This window comes from Chenopodium album, chromosome 16 (assembly GCF_948465745.1).
Source record: "Chenopodium album chromosome 16, dcCheAlbu1.1, whole genome shotgun sequence".
Taxonomy (NCBI): domain Eukaryota; kingdom Viridiplantae; phylum Streptophyta; class Magnoliopsida; order Caryophyllales; family Amaranthaceae; genus Chenopodium; species Chenopodium album.
In genome coordinates this window covers 41,817,359-41,843,869 of record NC_137849.1, presented here as the reverse complement: position 1 = coordinate 41,843,869, position 26,511 = coordinate 41,817,359, and the positions used below count along the sequence as shown (strand labels likewise).

Below are 26,511 nucleotides of genomic sequence, written 5' to 3'. Positions count from 1 at the left end.
GCCAATTAGACCACTAACGGAACAACCCAATACCCACCACGACCAATGGACGATGATCTCATAGATCTTGGTAGTATCTTGAAACCAGAAGAATCCACATGAGTGGATGACAAATAGGCGGCAAACCATTAATACGAAGTAGTAAACAAAACAATCTCCTAAACTTTGATTAATCAAATCATCTAGCTGTTGGCGTACTCAAAAGACATTTACCTTTTTAATCTCATTCAAAACATTAAAATATGATGACATGAATGACCATATCTATCAACTGACCTTTCCACTCAGAATAAAGACACAAACTTTCAAAAAAATATCACATTCAACTTTTTATTTCCTTTCATCAAAATTTATCAAAAAAAAAATAAAAATAAAGATTGGATTTTTATTTGTTTTTGCTGACAATTTTGTGTATTTGCGGCAGCCATGACTGGAACTCTGAAATGTGTGGTGGTCCCAGTAGATGGTAGCGAAGAGAGTATGAACGCTTTGAAATGGGCCCTTGAAAACGTCACCGTTTTATCACCGGAAGATGGTGGATCTTTCGTTGTTCTTCATGTTCAATCTCCACCGTCCATTGCTGTCGGAATTAATCCTGGTTCTATCCCTTTTGGTGGTCCCAGTTGAGTTCATCATATTTCCCACAAATTTAATTTTTGATTTTTGTTGATTTTTGATTTTGATTTTTGATTTTTTTGGGGTTGAAATAGGTATGGAGGTGCCAGCTTTTGCGGCGGCGGTTGAAGCTCATCAGAAGCGGATTACTGAAGCTATTATTAATCATGCTTTAGAAATTGTTTCCCAGAAAAATGTGAGTTTTATTGGTTTTTTTCTTAATTTTGTTTATGGGAATATGAATTGATTTGGGGTTTAGGGTTCTTCAAAGTATGATCATTTTCTGAGAAAGATGGAGTAATTGAATGTGGAATGTAAAATTGAGGTATAATTGTTGAAATTTGTGTGTTATGATGAGTTTTGAGGAAAAAGAACGAACCTTGATTCGGGTCAATGATTATTTGTTTATGGTTAGGATTGATAGATTGGAAAACTTAGTTTGAGTTTAGTGGGCAGCAGATTTTCAGTTATTGTTATTATTTGGTGACTTAATCGAGGTGGAAATCGTTGCGATTTTAATCCATTTTTGATGCTAGTGTCATTTCGTTTACGGTTTGTGGGTGTATGTTATATACGATGAACGAGCTATGATTGATCATATAGTGATTAAGGCTCCTTTAGTGGAGATTTGGAGAGAAAGGGTGCTGATTGATCAATGTGTGTTGAAATTTGATTTTGCTGCAAGTGGTTTGGCTTTTGCTTGGCTATCCTAATCCTAGCAGCCAGCCTGCTGCATTTGCCAATCACGGTGCTATGGTTTTAGGAATTGCATTTGTATTCGGGGAGCTGCTTATTTAACTTTTTGCACGAGTTGCTAATTGTAAATCGCAAGGGATACCCTAACCAAGCTACAGAAGCAATTATCATCCCTAGTAGTATGCTTCATAATTTAGCTCTGCCTTTTGGTGACATTCTGTCCAATGACTTGTCTGCCTGATATGTAGGCACCACTGTTTTCCTAAGGAAATTGATCGATCAAGCAGACTTTTTTGCATTACTTGCTCAGTTGCTTGCCAATGTTGAGGTCAGACATTGGTTCAAGTGTGACATTTCAACCCATTCTCAGTGTAGTTCTGTCCGTATATCTGATGAATTCATTACCTCCCAATACTTCATGTATGTGATATCACTATAGTGGTTTATTATTGGGAATGATAGGGGTTATAACAAGGTATTAATTCTCGTCATTAAAGAGTTAGTTGTGAAGCTACTTTGTGGAGATGAACCTTGGCTGGTATAGAGTTGAGGTTGGTAAGCCATAAGCTATTAATATCTTATTCTTACTCCTCCTTCCGGAAGGAAAGTAATAGAGGCAAAGTTGTTGATAGCTGTATGAGTGTGTAATAAACTAACCTAAGGATGGGCATTATGAATAATCTAGTATTATAAGGTTAATAGTCTTTAGTTTTGTTATAAATAGAGAAATAGGGCAAAGGAAGAGGCACGCAGATTTCTGCAGTGAATCCTTCTGAGAGTCGTGACTTCAAGTCGCTATTTTGAGAGTGGTGGCGAAAAGTCACTAATATAGATTGGCAGCCTAAAGTTGCTAGCTTGTACAAACCCCCGTTTTCAATTTATTTATTTATTTATTTTTTTTTTTTGTAATGGACTGAGATTACTGCTAAATTACTAATGCAAATAACAGTAAAAATATAGAGAAAGATTGATTCTTTGATTAACTAGACAATCTGATTTTTTGGTAAGTTGATTTAATAAGAAGAAATAATAAAGATTGAAGCTTGAAGATTGATTGAAAATGTTAAAAGGGTTACAAAGATAGGTTAATAGCTTTAGGCTATTACTGTCAAAATAGCTTGGGGCTATCACTCTCTAATAATGGCTTTAGGCCATAACTCTCTAGGTTTCCCAATACGAATTTCTGCCTATCTTCTCCTTTCTCCCTTGTCTCTATTTATACTAAGGCTAAAAACTACTAACCCAATAATACTAGACTTCTCTAATTGCCCCTCCTAAGGCTAGTCTATTAAAATTCCCAATCAAAGATTCGATCTTTTCTCTTTGTTTTCTGTGTTAATTGTGTGTGAGAGAGTCCAGCAAGCTTGAGTCCATTACATAGAGATTGACAGGCTAAAGTTGCTAGCTTGCACAAACCCCTGTTTTTAATATTTTCAATCAAAGATCCGATCATTTCTCTCTGTTTCCTGTGTTAATTGTGTGTGAGAGAGTCCAGCGAACTTGAGTCCATTACAGAGTGATGCGCCTTGATTCACTTCTAATTCCCTTCATCTTGCTCACCTGTGTGTACCTGTCTTGAACACAGCTTGTTTGATTCTATTTTCATGCCAATTCACTGCAAATTAGCTAATGTCTTATCATAACTCCGTTTTATATCATTCTTTTTTACCGAGGACTAAAGTTTTCTCTTGTTGGCAACTTTCTCTTATAGGTGAATGCCAAAACCCATGTAGTTATTGGAGATCCAAAGGAAAAGATATGTGAAGTTGTTGATGAAATGCACGCTGATTTGCTGGTCATGGGTAACCGTGCTTTTGGTCCCATCAAAAGGTAATTTTCTAAAAATTAAGTGATGTTCTTACTTGCATCCTAATCAGGATGTTAGTATTCAAAAACATACATTTGTCTGTTTAAACTCTCAAGCTCACCCAAAAAGTCATGGGGATGTGACAATTTAGGCTTATACTTGTCCAAACTGCTGCTAATCTTGAGAACTATTTGTGATGGCAGAATGTTTCTGGGAAGTGTGAGTAAGTATTGCAGCAACCACGCATCTTGCCCTGTTGTCATTGTAAAGAATAATCAAGTTGATGAAGCTTTACCAGGTATTTGCCAAGGCAGTGAGGACAGGCTTTAAATCATATATGCTCTTCCCTAACTAACATATACACCATTTTTTTTCTTCTTGTGGTATTTGAGCTCAATTTTGTCTTGTAGCTTGTCGCTGCTCAACAAGATGTACTTAGGCATGCATATCTGTTTGTTTTGCCAACTTTCATCTAATTATTTATTTTTGCTTCCAGGCATAATGGCAACTAACTATATTTGAAGTTTGTTGTGATTTTGGTGCTTGTATATTTCATTGCATTGCGGTCATTAGATTTATTAGCTAGCTCCTAGCAGTAATTTTTTCGAAAAAGGCTAGTTATTAGTCTGTTACTTTTCAGTGGTTTTGTAGTTGAGCAGCCTTGAGCTATTGTCGCTTTTATAGTCTCATTAGTGCATGCATTGAGTTTACAAGTACTCTGATTAGGTGTTTATCAGTTATATGCACTCTCCCAACTAGCATTACACAAATAGTTGATCATTGGCTTGGATGGTTATATAGTCATCTTTGATAAGAGAGGTTGAGGGTTCGAACCTCCTTATCCTTATGTTTTTTTTTAAAAAAAAAAAAAAACTAGCATTACACAAGCAAGATAAACCAATATTTATAGTTGAACTGATGTTGCTATCAGTTGTGTACATGCTTTAAAGTTTCTGGTGAACCCTCTGGCTAGGTTATTGTTTCTGCGTTTGATGTCAAATCTCGTTATACTAACAAGCTAACCAAAAACTTGTGGCACCTTTTATAGTTGGTTTTTATCCTTCTAGTATCATGTGAGTGTTAGACTTGGGTATTCTTGAAAAACTTTCCATATGTTGGTGTCTCAAGTATTGTCAAAGTAATCCAACATGGGTACTTCAGGTAAAATGAAAAGTTCGAGTAACATAGGTTGCCCTATGCCCTCATGCGGTCATGTCAGATATTTGTGTGATATTATCTTATTTATTGTTTTATCTCTTCTGCAGCATATGGTGAGAAATGACACACTTGCATGGTCTAACTGGGTGTTTTCTTCTTCCCTTGACGAGTCGGTGGAATTGCTGGACTGTACTTTCTATGGCTGCTCTTGGACTTTAGTGATGTTTTCATTGTGAAGTTTGTCATTTAATGCGATGATTAAATTGATTGTTCGTGCCTGGTCTAAGCTCTTTGTCACTGGACTAAGGTTCCATACTATGTTTTTATTCAATGGCGTTTGTATTGTAGAAAATGATCAAGTTTGTAATATTGTAACTTTGTATAGTATCATCAGCGTTATCTCGTGGGGAATAAGATCGAGACTCCGTCGCAATAGTTTCTTCATAATCATTCTATTTGTTGTTATTATATCAATTGCGTCCTGTCTTTAACTTCTCACTTTTAAATGACACGAAGAAAAAAGTTTTCGTATAGTAAGATTCATTTTACCTAGAAAAGGAAACGAGAAGTTTTTATTTCGAAACGAAATTTGAGATTGTAAAGAGTATCATTATGTTACCAATAATCTTTACAACTACAAGATCCATTTTTAAAATGATGGAATCTATTTACATCTCGCACTACAAAATCTCTCTCAACTATGCTACTAATGAGCTTGAAAGCTTCATGGCAATCTCCACACATCCTTAAATTTTTCATGATTCTTATAGTTTCTCCTTTAGGTATGCTTAATAAACTAAAACCTAAGGCAAGCCTTTCACTATGTAAGTTCACAATTTCCTCTTTCGATTCGTCTTCTACATCAACAAACACCAACCCTTTGCTTCCTCCAATGTAACCTCGTTCCTTCATCCTGTTCTCCAAGTCCTTCAACAATTCCAACACCTCCATGCCTCTCGGACATGAAGAGACATCTCGAGCATAGAATACATAGACCGAATCTTTGATCTCAACCCAGCTGCAACCAGGCTCCTTTCTTACTCCTACGCGTTTCATTTCTGAACGAATACTCTGGGAGTCATCCCAGTTGCCAGTCAAAACATGAATGTTTGACATTGAGACATAAGCAGTGTCTACTTGTTGCTTAGCTTCTATTAACCACTTACTAGCTTCAGCTGCAATATCCAATCTTCCATGAAGCTTACTAGCTGAGAGAAGGGCGCCCCACAAGAGAGCACCTTCACTATCGTGTCTTAACTCTATGGTCTTTGCCAATCGGTAAGCTTCATCCAAACGGCCTCTTCTTCCAAGCATGTCAACAACACAAGTATAGTGCTTCACATCAGGGACAACACCGTTTTCTGCTTGCATCGAGTTCAAGAGCTCAAGGCCTCTGTCTACGAGTCCTGAATGGCTACAAGCATACAAGATGCCAAGATATGTGACATCAGTTGGTTTTATTCCTTTGAGGATCATTTCTTCGAAGAGCTCAAGCGACACCACTCCAAGCCCGTGCTTTGCAGCAGACATGATCATAGAAGTATATGATATAAGACAAGAATTAAGCATTCTCCTAAACACCTTAAGAGAGGATTCAAAGCATCCACATTTAGCATACATATCAGCGAGTGCAGTACCAACAACTTCATTTGATTCATGCCCTCTTTTAACTACTGCAGCATGAGTGACCTTCCCATATACCAGCCTTCCTAAGCTCGCACACGCATTAACAACACTAGACAGCATATACTGATTCGGCGGATTATCTTCAAGTCGGCTAAATTCCTTGAAAAGCTCAAGTGCTTCATACCCTTGAGCATTTTGTGCATAACCCACTATCATTGAAGTCCAAGGCACAACATTTCTCTCAACCATTGAATCGAAAACCCGTCTAGCAGAACCCAAATCATTTGATTTCCCATACATGTCAACCAATGAAGCACAGACAATAAGATTAGTCTGATAACCATAAACTTCAATAAAAGCATGAACCAGTTTCCCTGCTTTTACATCAGCAAGAACAGAACAAGCATTTACGACAGTCGAAAGCGTAAAGGCGTTAGGATACACAATGTTTTTGGGCATTTTTCCAAAGAGCCAAACAGCCATATTAGGCTGTTTAGCTGCAGTATAACCCCCCATGAGCGATGTCCAAGAAATGGTGTTTGGTTCAAGCATTTCGTCGAACAGTTGGCGTGCATTATTAACATTCTTACATCTAATATATGCATTGATGAGATGATTGGTGTAAAAAGTTTGAGTTAAGAACCCACATTTGAAAAGCTTAGCATGGGTTGATTGCACAAAATTTAAATCTTTAGAGTATTGAAATTGATTGATGATTTTTTGGGGTTCAGTATGAAAAAATGACACTTTTTGTCGCTGTGAAAGGCGGGAAATGTTGATATTGAGGAGCTTTTGTTTTGGTGGCCAACTCATGGTATTTTTAACGCAATGTTGCGCAATGCACTAACAACATCTATCTTGGTGTAGGCTTGTTACAAGGGGAAAAAAGTTCGGATTGGTGAATTCGTGCAAACACGTACTCGTAAAGGTATGATAAGACTAAACAATTGGATTGATGTATGTATTTCAATTAATTAATTACGTAGTTATTAGCTTGAACGATGTCTTTTAGTCTTAAATTGTTTGATACGGAGTACATTATTAATGTGTTTGATAGATCAATGCATTTAGGTATAAGGCCCTTGCATTAGAGTGATCTTTTTTTAGACATCACTTTAGATGGACTACAAGAATAAGATTTTGATCTTGTTTGATAATGAAGTACATGTGTATATGCATTTTTAGGTAAACGAATCTTTAGCTTAAAATTTAGCTAAATATGTTTGGAGTGGCTTTTGAAACGGAAGGAATAAGTGAATATCCTTATGAACCAAATGCCAAATCATAGACATTAATACCAAATAAACAATCAACCAAGCACTTGGTTTATGAAGGATGAAATCTCATTGAGCTATACTTGCCTACTCAAATTATTGTATTCAACATAACATTAAAAGCTTATAAAATCATCTAAAATGAAATCTATTTATAATACATACTTTTCCGATGTGACTAGGGGTGTATATGAACCAAGCCGATCAATAAACTACTCGTGTTCAGGCTCGGTTGAAGCTCGCTCATGTACGTTTATTTAATAAATGAGCCAAGCTTGAACAAATTTTAAAGCTCGTTTAATAAATGAGCTTGAACACGAACATAGATATGCTCGTTCAGATAAGTTCATGAACAACTCGTTTATTTATGCATGAACTACTCGTTTATTTATGTTCATCAATTATTGATTTATTTACAATTGTTAATTTAGTTATAAAATTTATAATTGAGATTCAATTATTATGCTAATTTTGAAAATTTCAAATATCAAAAGTACAAAGCGCATTTGTTGGAGAAGCTCGATTATTATTAAGTTCGTTCATGAAAGGACCGTTAAATAAATGAGATGTTCGCGAACTATTCGTGAACATATAATGTACTACATGAGCCGAACTTGAACAGAAATTTAAGCTCGCTTGAAAGCTCGGGATGGTGCTCAAACTCGCCTAAGTTAAATGAACTTGAACATGAACAAGGTAATACTCAGCTCATTTACACCCCTAGATGTGACACTAAATATTGTACTTCATGTACAATAAAACGAGGTTGAAATAAGATTGGAAATGTGAATAAATCAAAACAAGAAGATTTTTCATGAGTATTTCAAATTTGAGGGTGTTTATGGGAGATTTTTACATGCCTTCGAGTGTACTTAGAGATAGGTGCACTAAGGGTAATTTCTATTCATTAATTCGAAAATTTTGCAATGAGAAAAAAGAAATAAATAAAACTCTTGGTGTACTAACTTTAGGTATACTCGGGTGCATTTAAGAATTTTATATACGGATATATCCCTAACATTGTTGAGTTTTCTTATTCACAAACTGTTGGGTGCAGGCACTCGCACCTAACAGTTTGTGTGGGAGGAGACAATGATGACGATGAAGACGACGATAAAGACGACAATGGTGGATGAAGACATCAATGACGATGATGATCAGAAAATGGCGGCAGCAATGGTGCCTATGGTGGTTTTGCGATTAAAACCCTAGAGTTGTGATTGGGCGAGAATGGAGGAAGAGAGAGAAAGAGGTGGTGGTGGTGGGTAGATGGTTGGTGGTTGGTAGGTGCGGTGGGAGTTGTGGTGGGTTCATAGGGTTGATGGTTGGTGGTTGGTGGGTGCAGTGGGAGTGGGCATGAGAATTTGTGGCGTGAGGAGCTGCTAAAACAAACATATCAACCATAAAAATAGTTTGTACATAGAGGAAGAAGAAAAGGGGGAAAGAGGAGAGAGAAGGAAATAAAATAAGTTTGTATATATCATCTAGTACACTTAATGAACATATAAGCTAATCAATGTTTGATACATATTAGCCAACAAAAGGAGTATATCAGCCAAAAAAAGATACTTATCAACCAACAGAAGGAACATATCAGCAAAAAATGAAGTGTCAGCCAACAAAATAAAGTTTATTAGCCAACAAAAGCAACATGTAAGCCAACAAAATAAACATATCAGCCAACAAAATAAAACATATAAGCCAACAATTAAAATACACATATCAACTAACAAAATAAATATATCAACCAACTAAAGAAACTTATAAGCCAAATGATATTAGATATCAGCCAACAAAAGAAACTATCAAAAATAAAAAAATAAAAATATAACAACCAACAAAAAGAATATATTTGCCAACACAAAAATCATATCAGCTAACAAATGAAACATATCAGCTAACACATGAAACATATAAGCAAACAAATAAAACATATCAGCGAAGCCAGCCGCACGGAAATTTCTGTGCTGACATCCGCACGCAATACGCTCTCTTTTTTATTAGGGTCAGGAAAACAATAATGTTTTGCGGATCGTGTAAATATGTAATGCGAGTAAATTGGACAATACACGGCTTAACAATTAGTACTTCTGATAAATTATCTTCAGACAATTTCAAACAAAATTACGTTTTCATATACGAGTAATTTTATAGACAATTTTTTTTACGAGTACTTTTATAGACAATTATCAAAGTAATATTATTTCAACTATATAGAGATACTAGGTTAGATCCCGTGTCATGCACGGAACTTTTTTAATTATTATTTTTTAATTAACACTCTATAAGTAAGTTTAATTTACTTAAATATTATAATAAATTTATTATAAAAAAAACTTATTTGTCAAATGAATATTTTTAAATACACATTTTACTATATATAATATTTTTCAAGGATACATTAAATCTTTTATTTATGTTAATAAGAAATTTGTTTTATACTTTAGTTTTTAGTTAGCAGTAAATAAATAAAAGGCATATCAAATATTTTTAAAAATAAAAAAATCATCAATAATAATTATATACTTTCTCCGTTTTTAGTACTTGCAATACTTCCCTAAAATAGAAATGTCACAATACTTACAACACACTATAAATGGAAAGTTATTTTAGGGGAAAACTATACTATTTCCCTTATCTATAGCACATGGCCCTCTAAATTACACTACTAGCAACCACTCATCCCATATTAAAGTGTATTATATCATGTGAACCCCACATTTCTTAAATACCGTGAAAAAAATGTGTGTTACAATTATTAAAAAATGGAAGAAGTGCTAAAAGACACACCAGTAATGACACGTGTCATCGCCTGGTGTGTCCTTTGTTTTTTTTTTTTAAAAAAATTTTTTACAAGAATTATTTTTGAAAACAAATCTTTTACCGTACATAAATAAAAGATAACATATTTATATATAAATAAATATTTGATGTATATTTTCATAACATATTAACAACTACATAAACATAAGTAATAAATAAAATTAAATAAAATATTTAACAAAATTTGAGTCAAATATTACAAGTAGGATTTTACTTTATCTTTTTGAATATTTTTATATATTTATATATTAGAAGCTCCAAGAAAGTAATTAATTCAAATATCAAATTTTAAAAAATTACTTAAGATAAAAGGAGAGATTTGATTTATCTTTCCACAAATGATATTTACGACTATAAATTTTAGAAAAAAAAAATAAAAAAAAACCAAACATCGTGTAATGTACTACACTACTACGTTTTAATAAGAAATTCATTTGGTTAACAAGAATAAATGATACCAATTTATAGTGAAATCAAAGAAATAAAAAAATATGCATATTAACAAATGCATATTTTAAGGTACATATTTGGTCAATTAACACCTTTTATATACACATGGGTGTCCATAAAGGTAAGTGTACCTAAAGGCAGTTATTTGCTAATTTGACTTTTTTTTTCTTCCAATTTTAAGAGATATAAATGAGCAATATATATACTACCTCCATTACATATTAGTTGCAACTTTGGAATATTTTATCTCTCACAAATATTGCCCAAAGTTGCAACTAATATGTAACGGAGGTAGTATATGTGTGTGTGTATATATATATATATATATATATAAGTGCGCCTAGGATTTGATGTAGACAATTTTTTAAAAAAATTGGCTAACAGGTTCTTTCATAAATTCATCATAATATTTTAGAAAAATTAATAATTAAAAAATTAAATGTAGTGTTAATATGAAAACAATTACTCTACTAAAAATTACCGTGCATGGCACGAGACGTAACCTAGTTTAAAAATAAGGGACACACCAGAAAATGACACGTGCCATTGCTGGTGTGTCTTTTAGTATATAAATAATATAATATTGATTTTTAAAATGTGATCCTGTGTAAGATAGTCAATAGATACTGTGCGATATTTATGTTTGACTAATTGGCTAAAAACAAGTTCAAATTTAGTGTTAAATTAAGGAGTTACAATAAGTCAACAATATACTACTTCCTCCATTTTTTATTTTTTTATTTAGTCAGTCAGACTTTTATTTTACATTATTTATGTGTTCCACTTTGACTAGATTTGATGATTTATAGCTATGGAGTATACAAAAATATAGTCATTTGAAATCTTGTTAGATTTGTCTCGATTTATATTATTTTAATATTAAATGTTTATAATATTTACATATCTATAAATATGCTAAAATAACAACCGCTGATATCATCACCTTTTAAATTGTACACATGTCAAGCTGTTGTTAAAATTTTTCCCGCCTAAATCAATTGCTGACATCATATTTTTATTTATTTTTTTACCTTAAATTATTACAATATTTTTTTTGAAGACAATTATTATTATTATTATTATTATTATTATTATTATTATTATTATTATTATTATTATTATTATACTCTATATTTTATATTATGAATTTATGAGTGACTATCTGATTTCAAAATATAATTACTCTCGGTTAAAGAGTACTCCATAATACATAATTTGCTTAAGTTTTTACTCTTCTTCAAAATTAATAAGATCTAAACATCATTACAAATGACAATTAATGGTTATATTTTTATAATTTATTTCATATGAGGGACATATATAAAATATATATTTATTTCAATAATTTTTTTTATGTCGTGCATCAATGCTATCTCGTGGGTGGATCGATCAATAAATAATAAGATGAGTGGATCGATCACAAGAATAATACTGCAAGTCCGTGAAAAAGCTGACCCCTCAATCTCGTGGGTGGTTCTTCTTTAAGGACAAAACACATTTTCAGCTTCATTATTCCACTTTTGAACCAAACTCCAAACTTGTCCATTTTGTTCACGAGTTGCCCTTACTCATTTTCATGTTCAATCCATGTCCCCCCTTTGTATTAATTGCTCTTTTTGGTGTATGTGTTTTAAAATTGATCTATTATTGATTTGTTGTTGATATTTTATTCCTTATATGAAGTACGGAGTATGTTTTTAATTTAAACAATTCAATACAAAACATTTACGTATATGCGACTAGCTAGTTTAATGTCTTATGAAATCTTAGTTATTCCGTATTTAGTTTTGTACGATAAACCTATTGTATGTGTGAACTTACCATACATATGACTGACATACAAGTTGATGAGTGTATGATGTGAAAGACTATGAAACTAAAATATTTACATATAGTTACGTAAAGATGACAAATACATCTATCATTTAGATTGATTTCGCTTCGGTACATAATTCGTTGTTGAATTGTTTGGTTTCGATTAGGTGGGTTCTTATTTGAATTAGGTCAACATAGATGATTCATTTAGGCTTTAGAATAGAAAAAACTCGAGTTTCCTTTAAGCAAGAAGTCAAGCGATCTCTATGTCAGTGGCGGATTGAGGGGCATTTAGTGGGGTCCCTTGACCCAACTTGAATATTAAAAAAAACAACCTTTTAATTTTTTTTTTATATATAAAAATTACCTATATTTTTAACCGAAGGACCCCATAAATATTTATCAAATGCATTTTGACCCCGTTAAATATTAATTCTGGATCCGCCACTGCTCTATGTCCTAGAAAATGGCCCTTTAGATCTGCTCCTCCGCCGATGAAAATAATTAACAAGTAGTCCGTAAATTGTTTTGAGTGAAAAAATTTTCTCCCTCGTAGCACAAAGCAGTACATAGTCAACATTATTCTGATTTTCATACAAATTAAGGTTACATTACTTCTACATTAATATGCAAACTTGACATAATCACATGTGATAGAAAGATCACGGCGTTTTGTTCTGGTTGAAGTAGTAAACTATTACTAGAATAGTTGGTTAATTTATTACTTCAATTTGTCTCTATTTATTCCACTTGTACTAGTTACATGCTTGCCTCCAAATTATAGTTTTGTTACTATCTTTGCAGCCATAAAATTGTGCCTTTCTATTGGCCATCCTATTTATTTATTTATATTTGGGTGTTCCAAAAAATGCTCATGCAATCATTCCACGTATTATAACTAATTCCTTATAATAACAATAGGGGCTTGTTAGTAATTTCACATTTCTAAAACTCAATATATCTAGTTGTTCTCCCATGCACACTTAATCAAGCGTCTTATCCAAAACACAAGAAATCTAAAGCGTGAAACCATTGCCAAGTAACTCATGGAGTACTTGGCTACTACATTCCTCTTTTTTGCCTTTCTCATCACAAATACTCAAGGAATTAAACCATCGTTATGCTCTTCTTCTAAACCCGATACGTCTGATCTCTCTGTCTTCCACATTTATGGTGGTTGTTCGCCTTTTAAGGACCAAAAACCCAATTTATGGCCCAACACGGTCCTTGACATGGCCGCTACAGACCCTAAGAGGGTTGCATTTTTAGATAATCTAGCAGCCCAAAAAACTTCTGCCCCTATAGCTTCGGGCCAACAAGTCCTTAATATAGGTAATTACTTGGTCCGAACCAAGATTGGGACTCCAGGCCAACTCATGTTCATGGTCTTGGACACAAGTTTGGATGCTGCATGGGTCCCTTGCTCGGGTTGTGTAGGGTGCTCCTCTAATATTTTCTCACCCAATTCTTCCTCCACCTTCGGATCCATGGGTTGTGCTTCGGCTCAATGTGGCCAAGTCCGCGGGCCTATATCATGCCCTTCAGCCGGGTCCGGGGCTTGTCAATTTAACCAATCCTATGGTGGAGACTCATCACTTTTAGCTACCCTTTCACATGACTCTTTGTCATTAGACAAAGATGTCATCCCTAACTATGCTTTTGGATGCATCAATGCTATCTCAGGCAACTCAATCCCACCACAAGGCTTATTGGGCTTGGGCCGTGGGCCCTTATCACTAATTTCCCAATCCAAATCCCTTTACAATGGAGTATTCTCCTATTGCCTCCCAAGCTTCAAGTCCTACTATTTCTCCGGGTCACTCAAGCTCGGCCCAACGGGCCAACCTCGAACAATCAAAACCACCCCACTCCTCCAAAACCCACACCGTCCCTCACTCTATTACGTAAACCTGATTGCGGTCAGTGTGGGCCGGGTCCAAGTACCCATCCCCAAACAATACTTCACATTCGACCCAAACACCGGTGTTGGGACCATCATCGATTCCGGTACCCTCCTAACCCGGTTTGTAGCACCCGCTTACAATGCAATCCGAGATGAGTACAAAAAACAAGTCCAAGGACCATATAGCTCACTTGGGGCGTTCGATACTTGCTTCCCCGTGACCCACGAGCAAGTGGCCCCAACCGTAACCCTACATTTTGAAGGGATGGACTTAAAATTACCAATGGAGAACACATTGATCCATAGTAGTGCAGGCAACCTAGCTTGCCTAGCAATGGCCGCAAATAGCGCGAATTCTGTGATCAATATAATAGCAAGTTGGCAACAACAAAACCTTAGGATTCTCTATGATACCGCCAATTCTCGTCTAGGAATTGCTCGTGAACTCTGTAACTAAAATTACAATTAGCTACTCAATATTTAAGATTGCTGCACCACGTTAATAGTGGTACCAAACTACAATTGATGTAGCATTATTGACGTTGTAGCTATTACTCCCAAAAAAGGGTGTATAATTAGGAATCTCCATTATTTTTTGTTTTTTATTCTCTTTTCATTTTAGGTAAAATCAAGTGTTGTGCATTGAAGATGGAAGAATTCTATCTTTTGTATTTTATTTGATATTGATAATAAAGAGTTTCTTTTTTCTTTGTTTCCTTTTTTTTTTTTTTTTGGTATTAACAATCAATTCATATGTACTTAAAAATGTTCTACATTATTGAGATATAAAATATAATGATGATATACATGATTGTTAAAGTAATTTTAATCTTTTTTTTTTTTTTTGGTTGCTGTTGTTGTAAAGAGAGTCACAATGGCAAGTAAAGCGATGTAGACGAGAATTGATCTAGGTTTTGAGTACCACTTCTCAAGACTTTAACCAACTAAACTAGTAGATCATTCCCAAAGTAATTTTAATCTTAATCGTACACAAAATAATAAATATGATATTTAGGCGAGTTACATATATAACCACGATAATTTTGATTAATATGAGTAGACTTGTGAGATGTACACTTGTGCCATTCATGAACAATTGATCGATTACATACTAGCACTATAAAATTTGCAAACATAATGAAAGAATTAAACACATTATTAATTACATTGATATGTTTTAAACCAAATGAACACAAAGCAATACGTATAACATAGATTTGATCATTGAGAAGAATGAATCATAACCTTGTTTAAACCTTACCCCCACCATTGGTGCACAGCAACACCAAAATCCCTTAACCTTCCATACAAAGCCAAGCATTCCCAATAAGCCCTTTTGCTACTACCGCCTTTTCCAATAGGCTTACACTCCAAGAAGAGCTCATCCACAAGCGCGATAGCCTTACTTTTTAGCATCTCCTCCACAACCTCGGCATCAGCCTTCATCACCACGTACTCCTCGGCCTTAACATTCCTCCACAACCAATCCGAGATCCCCATTTGTGTAGGTGGCCCTTCCCATGCATCATCTGATTCCACCTCCGTCTCAGGGACAGTCTCGATCCTGTACATGTCAAAGTCCTTGTTTCGAGTAGGGTAGTTTTGCTCGAACCAACGTGTTGATCCATGACCACCCCCTACATCAATGTACACTCTCCTAGAGTAACCCTCCAAAGAGTCATTCAATAGATCCGGAAGAAATTTTGTTTTTCTTAGGTATGTCTTAGACTTTCCTGTGGCTGATCGTGGTGGCTCTAATAGGACATCCTCGAGGTTGCCTAGGACCGCCTTTTTTTCCTCCGACAAGAATTGTAATAACTTCCTTTGAGAGGCTGATCTCGATGACATTGTATTAGCATAGGCCACCTTCCTCATCGCGATAAATGTAGAATTGTTACACTTCCTAAAATAAACAATTTTGTAATTTGGTGGCACCTCGAATGACATCGATGGATCTCGACTAAGTTGGACCGCCATGACACCCCCTATCTTTAGGGTTCGGTCTAGGAAACCTTCAATTGCTCTTCCAAAGCAATCGGTGTAGGAGAAATCGAATGTATCATTGTGTATGGACTTGTATTTCGTGTCTAAAGGCGATAATGTAAGGCTAAATTCAACCTTATTCGTTGCCTCGATCACTACTTGTTCTTTGGTGTCACTAACAATGATGGATTTATCCTTTGTTGATTTCCATAATCCTTCATTAGCAAGATCTTGAAAAACCAAGGCGTTATTATTATTATTATTATTACTAACATTATTTGTGATCAACTTAACATTATTTTTGCTTGGTAAGACAATATTATCATATTCTCTAGCATTGGTTCCTCCCCATACACCGGCTAGTACCATGATTAGGAGGGCAAGTAGCAAAGCTTGAGCTAGGATTTTCATGAGCACCCTCGATTCTGAATGTTGAATGATAACAAATAATCTAGACGAGTGATCTCCATGTAAGACATGTACATTGTTGTGTTTGTTGTACGTGTAAGGTAACTCCATGTTCATGTTTTCGAGTTGCATTGTTTTTTAATTTTTTTTTTTTTTTTTTGGTGGGTATGTATGTATGTATGGTTGTTGTTTCGAGCACAAATGTGCTATAATGGTGGGGGGTTGGCGGGAGTTGGAGCTTGCTGATCAACGATGGCAAAATGATAGCTGACGAGACAAATACAAAAGCCAAAAATTAAGATGTAGAAGGGAATAATGAAGAATATAACAAGCATTAATAGGCTTATTTATTTATTTTAATGAAAATCTAGGGAAAAAATAGCTAAAATTGCAAAAAAAATATTAGGGTATGTATGCTATGTTTTTTTTATAAAGAGATTATTAGAAGAGAGAAATAAACCTAGCGAGTACAAAACCTGGCTGCTGTATGATTTCCACCCACGAGAGATGCACAAGAATTATGTCCTTTATGTTTCAATATTAACAATTGTAAAATTCTTTCCACCTCCATTAAAACTTGTTGATACGTTTCCTTTCTTTAGGTGACCCAGTTTGACAGATTTCTCTAATCACATCGACATGACTAATTACACGTAAAAAAAAAAATTATTTATGTTCAGAGATTGAACTCTTAGTTTTCGATCAAAGACAACCCTCTCAGTGTTTTTGATTCAATGAAAAAATGGAAGATTTTGTGTCAGCAATTGATGAAGAAAGAGCCTTTGAGATGATGCATGATATTCTTTTATTTTCTATTTTTTTTTCTTCTTTTTGTTGTAATGATTTAGTGTTTTAAGAGATATATTAGGGTGTTAAAATTGGGGGTTAGATTTAGGTGAAGAGGATTTGAAGGTAAAACGGCTAATTTAGGATAAATTTGGGCAAAATAGTTGGAAACGAAATTTGGGGTGAGATAAATCTATCAAAAGCAATAATTTCGGACATGCATGATGTGCGTTGTATTCTTAAATTTTAATTACCAAACGCTCTATTTTTTCTAATTATGTATATATATATATATATATATATATATATATATATATATATATATATATATATATATATATATATATATATATATATATATATATATGTTTCCACCCCTTTACAAATTTTCTTTTAATTATTCTACCATAATACCTATAAACTTTTACCAAAAAAAAAAAAAAAAAAAAAAAACCCAACTATAAACTTGCTATTGTAGGAAAAAAAAAAAAAAAAAAAAAAACTATACGAAACACTCCATGTATCATAACCAATAACCATTATAGCATTGATTGTTGATTCAATAATTATAAACGCTTTCTTAACATATAATCAAGCAATAATACACGCTTTTGACAATTAATTAATGCCCCGAAGGGTTCAAGCAAAAATTTAAATATTCCCATAGTTTTTTTTTTATTTTTTATTTTTTTTTATTTTTATTTATTTATTTATTTATTTTTATGTTGCACATGAATCACGACTCTTTTGTTTCTTTGCTTAGCTTCATTTTATATTTTTATGTCTCGATTTTATTTTGAAAACGTGATCAATCTGTTGAAACTTTTTATAGGGAATGATATCTTGAAACTTAAATATGCAATTTGGCTCGAATAAAGTTTATGGAAAATATACGCAATTTGATAGAAACATATATTGGACCATCATTTTCTTTAATTATTATAAGTAATATATATGGAAAATTTATATTTTGAATGTAAATTTTATAATGAATCCAAATATATACATACTACTTGCAGTACAGGATGATATTTATTGTTTTTATTTTCTTAGAGTAATTTCAATGGTTGTAGGGCCTGTAGCTAAGGATTATAATTATTATATTAATGACAAAAGATGAGTATTCTACATACGTAAATACGTAACAATGATGGATTGTTTTCTTTAAAAAAAAAAATATATGATGGATTGATAGCCATGAAAGATTATTTTTATTTCACTTACTTTTTTTTTCTTTTTTTTTTTTTTTTAATTTCCTTCTTCATTATTATTCTAAATCTAATCTATAACTAATATTAAAGTAGCAACCACTTACATCATCCTTTCCTAAAACTAGACACATGCAGGTTGTCATTAAAAAATTTCCCTTCAAAACTATAAATGATGTCATCATGATATTTTATTTGATTTAATTAAAATTCTGATAAGCTATTTTATTATTAGTGTCAAATTTCGACAATAGTTTATCCATTTAATAATAATAATTTAATTTTTCTTCCTCACGTAGCCCTTTTATTATTCAATTTTTATATGGACTCTAAATTTTATTTTTAATATTTGATGCATTATTTGTTTCAGGATTTTTTTTTTTTTTTTTTTTTTTTTTTTGGTATGAAAAATTAACAAATTTTAAAAAAATTTATTTGTTCCAATTGTGCATCGTACGAGACTAATCTAGTACAAGTATTATAATGTAGATAAAATTTAATCTCAAATTAATATTGAATATAAACCCCCATAATTATACCCAACAATAGTAGTCGACCATCAATAATCAAAGCCAACATACATAAAATCTCAAAATATCAAAAAAATACTAATATAGGACACATCATTTGAAATGTTCGATACATACTGGACAAATGTCAATGTCTCAATGACCGATCAACAGGTACACCATACACCACCAGCTACCACCTATTGGAAATACTCCGTAGTACTCTTACAGCAAATGAAGGCACACATGAAAGGGTGCAATGTCGGAATTACACCCCTGTAGGACGTGGGTGCGATGAGTCACGGGCAGATGCGTCTTATGTCTCATGGCTCGATCACGACTTATAACAGTAGGGGTCAAAACAATACTTGTAGGAAAATTTGTCGAAAAAAATCTTTTAAATGCCTCATTTTCCTTAAAAACCATTTTAAAAACGTTATCGTAAAAGATAACCTGAAGTTAATATTTTTTTTGTCCAAGACAACCTAGTATCACTAATTCACTTAATTAATCTCTAATTTCTTCTAATTACTCTCTAACACTTACTAAACCACCTAATAAATAAATCAATATATAAATTAAAAACAAAAATCACCGCTCCACCACCAGCCAGCCACCCCCACCCTATCCCCCTCCCCCAGCCCCAACTAAGTCGCTACCTTGAACCCCTGACCCCAGGCAACCCACCTTCACCATCGGTCGACCCTCCTCCCTTTTCCCCTGACCCCGCTGCGACCATCAACACCTCCCTAAACCCAAACCAGCAAACCCCGACAATCTTCCCCTCTACCGGAATGCCCAACCTACTCAAATACAAAAACACAAAGTCTTATATGTGGCCATCCATTGTAAGGGTTACTTTGTTAGTGTTATAGGGGTTATTTGTTCAATTGAAAGATTATGATCGTTGCCTTTGCATTCATTAATCTTGAGTATAAATACACATGTACAATGGTTATCTACGGAAACTAACTAGCTACAAATAAGGCTAGGATAAATACAATACCAAAACGGTTATATACAAAGTCAACCGAATATATTTACATATATTCTAACACTCCCCCGCAGTCGTAGCGGGAGCATCACGGACGCTAAGACTGGCACGAAAGTCATCAAATAAAACACGTGGAAGGCCCTTCGTAAAAATATCTGCAATCTGATAACGAGAAGGAACATGTAAAACTCGTACCTCGCCCTTAGCGACTTTTTCGCGAACAAAATGAATGTCCATCTCAATGTGTTTTGTGCGTTGATGTTGCACCGGATTGCCAGAGAGGTAGATGGCACTCACATTGTCACAATAAACAATAGTTGCTTTTCGAATAGGAAAATAGAGCTCAAGCAACAAATTTCTGATCCAACAAGAATCAGATACCACATTAGCAACCCCACGATATTCGGCCTCTGCACTAGACTTGGATAATGTAGGCTGCCGTTTAGAAGACCAGGAAATCAAATTATCCCCTAAAAATACACAATAACCCGAAGTGGATCGCCTGGTGTCGGGGCATCCCCCCCAATCAGCATCAGTATAAGAAACAAGTCCATCAATAGAAGACTTATACAGATGCAAGCCATAAGTCAAGGTACCCTGTAAGTAGCACAGAATACGCTTCAAGGCACCCATATGCGCATTGCGCGGATCATGCATGTGAAGACAAACCTGTTGAACAGCATAAGAAATATCGGGTCGAGTAAAAGTCAGATACTGAAGAGCACCTGCAAGACTCCTGTACTGAGTGGGATCCTCATAAGGATCGTCATGAGAGGCACTAAGTTTTGACTTCGTGTCAACAGGTGTAGGACAAGGACTACAGTTAGACATGCCGGCCCTTTCAATGATAGAGGAAGCATACTGTGTCTGAGACAAAAACATACCATTATCATCACGGGTTACAGCAATGCCCAAAAAGAAACTCAAAGGACCTAAATCCTTCATTGCAAATTCAGAACTCAAACGATCCATAATACTGGTCCGGAGACGGTCAGAAGATGCTGTAAGATGCTGGTCTGGGCGAATTGCTAGGGGGAAGGATGAAGGATCGTAACCCTAACTGATACCATGAAAGATTATGATCGTTGCCTTTGCATTCATTAATCTTGAGTATAAATACACATGTACAATGGTTATCTACGGAAACTAACTAGCTACAAATAAGGCTAGGATAAATACAATACCAAAACGGTTATATACAAAGTCAACCGAATATATTTACATATATTCTAACATCAATTTTATAAGGATTACTTCGTCAGTTTTATAGGGGTTACCTTGTAAGTATTACAAGGGGTTACTGAGTCAGTGTTATAGGGGTTACTTCGTTATTTAACAAGTGGTCACATACTCACATGGTGTGACCAGCCACACCCAAAACGCACTGATAAGAAGAAAAAAATCCATTTCTCATTGTTCATCAATGGCAGACAACAACGATAAGAAGACAAACACAAGAACAATGAAGCATATGACAAACACGGCAAAGGCTACATAGTTCCAGACATGGAGGTCGACAACGCTTCCCCATCTTCCCTCTCCTCTAACACCATCCAAAAAGGTGCCGAGTACAATTCAATATCAAATTTAGTGAATCAAATTAAACCCTTAATTAGAAGCAATTGATGTCGTTCCTATTAAAATCAAGTGTTTCAAATCGTAAACGGTTTCCAATTTCTAGGGTTAGGTGTTATCGATGTGGGTTAATTGTGCATTTTGCTAAGAATTGTGATAGGAAGAGTTTAGGGAGGATGGAGGATTGCAACTGGAGTAAGGGGGAAAGGGAGGGAGGGGGGTCGGCAGAGGAGGTGGTCGCCGATGGTTGGGGATTTAAGGCGGCGGCTCATATGGGGGAGGGGGCTGGCTTGCTGGTGGAGTGGTAGTATTTTTTTAAAAAAAATTTATATATTAATGTAAGTATTAAGTGATTTAGTGAGAGTTAAAGGGTAATTAGAATAAAGTAGTGGTTAATTGAGTGAATTAGTGGTACTACGTTGTTTTCAACAAAAAAATTTGAGATTTGCGTTTTCTTTTACTATAAATCTTTAAAAGTTTTTTTTTTTTTTTTTTTTTTTTTTTTTTTTTTTTGCAAAATAGTGCATTATTTAAAAGATTTTTTTGGATAAATTTTCCATAGTTGTATTAAATTTAGGATGATATTTATTGTTTTTATTTTCTATTTTTCTTTATTGTACATTGAAGATTGTTTGAGTTAAAATTATACGTAGTATGTCATTTCCACTATCTATTGTAGTATTATGTTACAAACATCTTTATTGAATTGATAGTATCTTAATAGGGCCATTTGTTTGGTTTGTAAATTATATAAAAGCATCAATAGAGTTTTATACTAGAACATATAATATACTTTTTAAAATGTATGTTTTTCTTTTTTTTTTTTTTTTAAAAAAATATGTTTTACTTAAATATATAGGATATAAATATATTTATATAGTTGATATAAAATAGTTTTATTCATATAAATAAGATAATTAAAAAATTTATTATTATTATTATTATTATTTTATAAATGATAGTCGCCGGCTAAATAATATATTCAATTTTATATATTAACAAATCAAAATTACCAAAATTATATCATGAATTGGTTAGTATAATGTGTAATCATGTCCAATCGACTTTTTATATAGGAGTGGTTGGCATGACAAAAAAATAAAATAATAATAAAGAAATTAAAAAAGAAAAACATTTTGGAGGGAAAAATAACCAGAAAATGACATATGTAATTTCTAATGTGTTTTAATCCTAGGTTAGAACTCGTGTGATGCACGGTTTTTTAAAACATATTTTTTAATTTGTACATTTTAAAAAAAATCCCTATTATACATGAATATAAATAAAAATTACGTATATTTTGTAATTTTAAATTTTTTTATTTTCATCAAAATTATGATATAGTATCTGTTCAACGTTGTCTAATTCATAGCTCAATGTAAGAGGTCATTTATTATTGTGTTGTTTAAAATTGTTTCAATTTCCTACGATAAATTGATAGGTTTTAGTTGTAATGTGAAAGCTTCCAATATTAAAATTTCAAAAATGTTAAATATGATAGCTTTACCAAAAAAAAAAAAAAAATGAGATCATCATTGCGTTTAGGCGGGAAATTTTTTATTGAGAAAGCGACACGTAGGCGATGATAATGTCAACAACTTCTGTTTTAGTAATAGTTATTAATAGATATATGATTGATTGAATTATTGAAACGTATCATTCAACAAATCATAACCTTGTTTTAAGGTATCTTCTACTATTTAAAAAGCCTTTTAGTCAAACTAAAATTTTCACAAGTTTTTATAGTACAGTTCATATCTAATTTCTTCAGTTTGTTATTATTTACATCCATACGTTATACCATACCTAAACAAATCAGTATTTTCATTTTTTGTCGCACATATTTTACAAGACATTGAAATCAATCAACCATCTATATTTAATTATTATTATTTTTCCTTCAACAGATCAATTGCATGCATATGTTAAAAATCGAGTTTACAGTTTTTTTTAATATAAAACTAGTTTGTGATCTAGCGAGGTGTTACACCTAGAATTTGTTATATACGTCCGGGTGCACTGTACACTAAGGTCAGTTTTTGACCCTCATGTGATGATTAAATGATAAACAATCATCAAAATGAGAATAAAATACTCATGGGTGTACGGTATACCCGACTGTATATAACAACCTCTTGTGTTACACCGGGTTGCTAATTGCTATTTTAAAACATAAAAAAGCAAGATTTAAAGAAAGTAACTATGCATTGTCTTAGAAAATATATTTATTTATGTGTTACTAACTAGTTCTTTGTCCGAACAACGCTAGATTATTCACAGCAAAAAAAATTATTTTTATAAATTATTATAAGTTTGTATTTGTTAGAGATTGTATTTAAATACCAATTTATGTTATCAAATTATTAGAAATAAGATACGTTAATGTAAAGTATCTCTAATTTTTAGTTTGCTTATAAGTTATGAATTTATTATTGAGTTAAAATTATGTTGTAAATAGGAGACGAACAATATATTTTATAGATTAACGATTAAAAATTCAAGAGAATATATATTTTAAAAATTACCAATTAAAAAAAATATTTTATTTATTTAAAGTTGTTGTTATTGTTCTATTTTTTTGGGTTATTTAGATTGCATATTCTCTTTTTAAATTTTTTTTTTTATCAATTATCTTACTTTATTAGTTTTTAAGGGGAAAAAAAGAAAAAAAAAATTGACGGTTTTATTTTATTTTATTTTTTAAATTTTTTTTATTGTGGACACGACACGTGTACTTTGGGGATGATTATTTACCTTCGTTATCTTTCCTTTTAGTCATAAACTAGTTTGTAACCCGGGCGATATTCCCCGGGTTATGTTTAAATACAAAATGAAAAAAATTTCTTGAGTTTGATAATATTTTCGAACCAATACCTTAAGTTAATTAATAAAATTGAAAAGGTAAAATTAGTTGGGAATAAAAAGAGAGATGTATTAGTATTTGTACAATTAAATAGGGAATTGCATATTTGCAAAATGCTTAAAAACTTTTAGAATCCTTAATAAAAAGTTACAATTCATATATAAGTAATAAAGTGACATTGATTGTGGAATAGTGGTAATAATAAAAAGTTGGGAATTCTAAGGGACGTAATGGTTCAAATCTAATCCAAATATTAATGGGTATCATGTCATCATCTATGTGGCATTATGTCATAAATATTATGATGATAAAGTATGACACATGTCATCAACATGTTAATCCCATGGGTTTTAGTAATATTATAGATTTTAGACAAAATTACCCTTGTTTTACAATTTAAATACTCAATTGTTTTTTAGTTTTCCATATGCAATTGTACTATTTTGTTGGTTTTCTATTATTACTTTCTCTCTCCTTTCTCTTCTACTTTCTTCACCCATATGTACAATTTTTTTAGATGGAATTGTATTTTAATAATTGAATTATTCCAATGTACCTATACTTTACACAATTTCTTAATAACCACGCATAGTTTTAAGTGTTAAAAACAAATGGGAACAAAGAGAGTAGTATTGATGCAAAATTTATTATGTACACCCTGGTGTATTGTACACTCAGGGTTATTTTTGCTCATTAATTTTTTCTTATTTAATAAATAAGCAAATAACCCCATATGTGTAATGTGAAGCAACACTCGGCTACTCATCACGAGTTACTCCCTCTGTTTATAAATACTTGTTCCATTTCTCCATGCATAGAGTTTTATGAGAAATTGGAGAAATTAATAAAATATGAAGGTAGTGGCCGGGTAGGGGAAGAATAAAAGTTTAATTTTTAAAAAGATACTTCGTATGTGTTAAGTTAATTGTATAACAAGACCCATCTTTAATGTTTAGTTTTAATGAAATACTTCGTGCTTTGTATTTTATAGAAACTCAACAACCTTGAAAGAAAGATCAATCTTTAATTTTTTTGTATGGTATGAATTCGTAACACGCGCAATTAGACACGTGATTTTATCATTAAAAAAAAAAGAAAATTTTGAACCATAAAAGTATAAATCAATACCATTATGGTGATATAGTTTAATATTTCTATATACTATCTCCGTTAACAGTTATTTGCAACAAAGGGGGGTAGCATGGACTCCAAGGCAAAAGTTTTTAAACATGATTATTGAAATATAAGGGCATTACTTAAGTATTAATCCAATTTATTTTAAAAAAAATCCACAATTAACCAAAACAAACTACCCAACCCAAAATCGAGAATCACCACCACCACCACCACGGAAACCCAGAACCCACCGAAAACCATCACCACCACTGTCGAAACCCAGAAAACCACCCCCACCACTGAAACCCATAACCCACCGAAAACCACCACCACAAAACCGAGAACCCACAAATTAAACCACCACCACCACGAAACCCAAACCCACCAATTAATCCACCACCACCACGAAACCTAGAACCCACCAATTAAACCACCACCACGAAACCCAAAACCCATCGAAACCAAGAACCCACTAATTGAACCACCACCACCACGAAACCCAACACCCACGCCACCCACTAACCTACGAAACCCAACACCACGCCACCTACCACCCTAGGAAATCAACCACAACAAAACCTAGACCCAGACCCACGACATCTAGATCCACCCACGAAACCCACAAAACTTAGACCATCATCCACGAAACTCGTGCCGCCTAGAACCACCACACCCACAGGTGACCACCACCAGATCTGGACAGGAGATGGGGAAGATAAAGGAGGAGTGAGATCTTGAAGATGAAAGAGGAGTGAGGAGGAGTGAGATTTTGATGATGAAGGAGGAGAGAGAAATTTGATGATGAAGATGAATCTTGAGATTTTTTTTTTTTTTTTTTTTTTTTTTTTGTAAGATTAGATGAGTTAAGTTGGTTATAATAAAGTATGGTTAGTGAAATGATT

General features: G+C 33.3%; 2 protein-coding genes and 2 pseudogenes across 2 annotated transcripts; 2 read left to right on the top strand and 2 right to left on the bottom strand.

Moving 5' to 3' along the window:
• Positions 1 to 323: 323 nt before the first annotated feature.
• LOC145585374 (uncharacterized) lies at positions 324 to 4,726 on the top strand. The gene is made up of 5 exons (XM_081642079.1): positions 324 to 622; positions 711 to 811; positions 3,023 to 3,141; positions 3,322 to 3,416; positions 4,384 to 4,726. Exons 1-5 carry the CDS (start codon positions 427 to 429, stop codon positions 4,398 to 4,400), a joined length of 528 nt encoding a protein of 175 aa, XP_081498205.1. The 5' UTR covers positions 324 to 426; the 3' UTR covers positions 4,401 to 4,726.
• A 160-nt stretch (positions 4,727 to 4,886) lies between these two features.
• On the bottom strand, positions 4,887 to 6,782 carry LOC145585373 (pentatricopeptide repeat-containing protein At4g15720 pseudogene; annotated as a pseudogene).
• Positions 6,783 to 13,178: 6,396 nt separating this feature from the next.
• Positions 13,179 to 14,909, top strand: LOC145585372 (aspartyl protease AED3 pseudogene; annotated as a pseudogene).
• A 515-nt stretch (positions 14,910 to 15,424) lies between these two features.
• On the bottom strand, positions 15,425 to 16,675 carry LOC145584331 (uncharacterized). Its single transcript, XM_081641197.1, has one exon. It carries the CDS (start codon positions 16,673 to 16,675, stop codon positions 15,425 to 15,427), a length of 1,251 nt encoding a protein of 416 aa, XP_081497323.1.
• Between the last annotated feature and the right edge of the window lie 9,836 nt (positions 16,676 to 26,511).

Bases quoted from the DNA above. Each gene is read 5' to 3' on its own strand.
- LOC145585374 (XM_081642079.1), top strand. From the start codon at position 427: ATGACTGGAACTCTGAAATGTGTGGTGGTCCCAGTAGATGGTAGCGAA. The intron at 812-3,022 runs GTGAGTTTTATT...TTTCTCTTATAG, and splicing joins AAATTGTTTCCCAGAAAAAT to GTGAATGCCAAAACCCATGT. The intron at 3,142-3,321 runs GTAATTTTCTAA...TTGTGATGGCAG, and splicing joins GCTTTTGGTCCCATCAAAAG to AATGTTTCTGGGAAGTGTGA.
- LOC145584331 (XM_081641197.1), bottom strand. From the start codon at position 16,675: ATGAACATGGAGTTACCTTACACGTACAACAAACACAACAATGTACAT.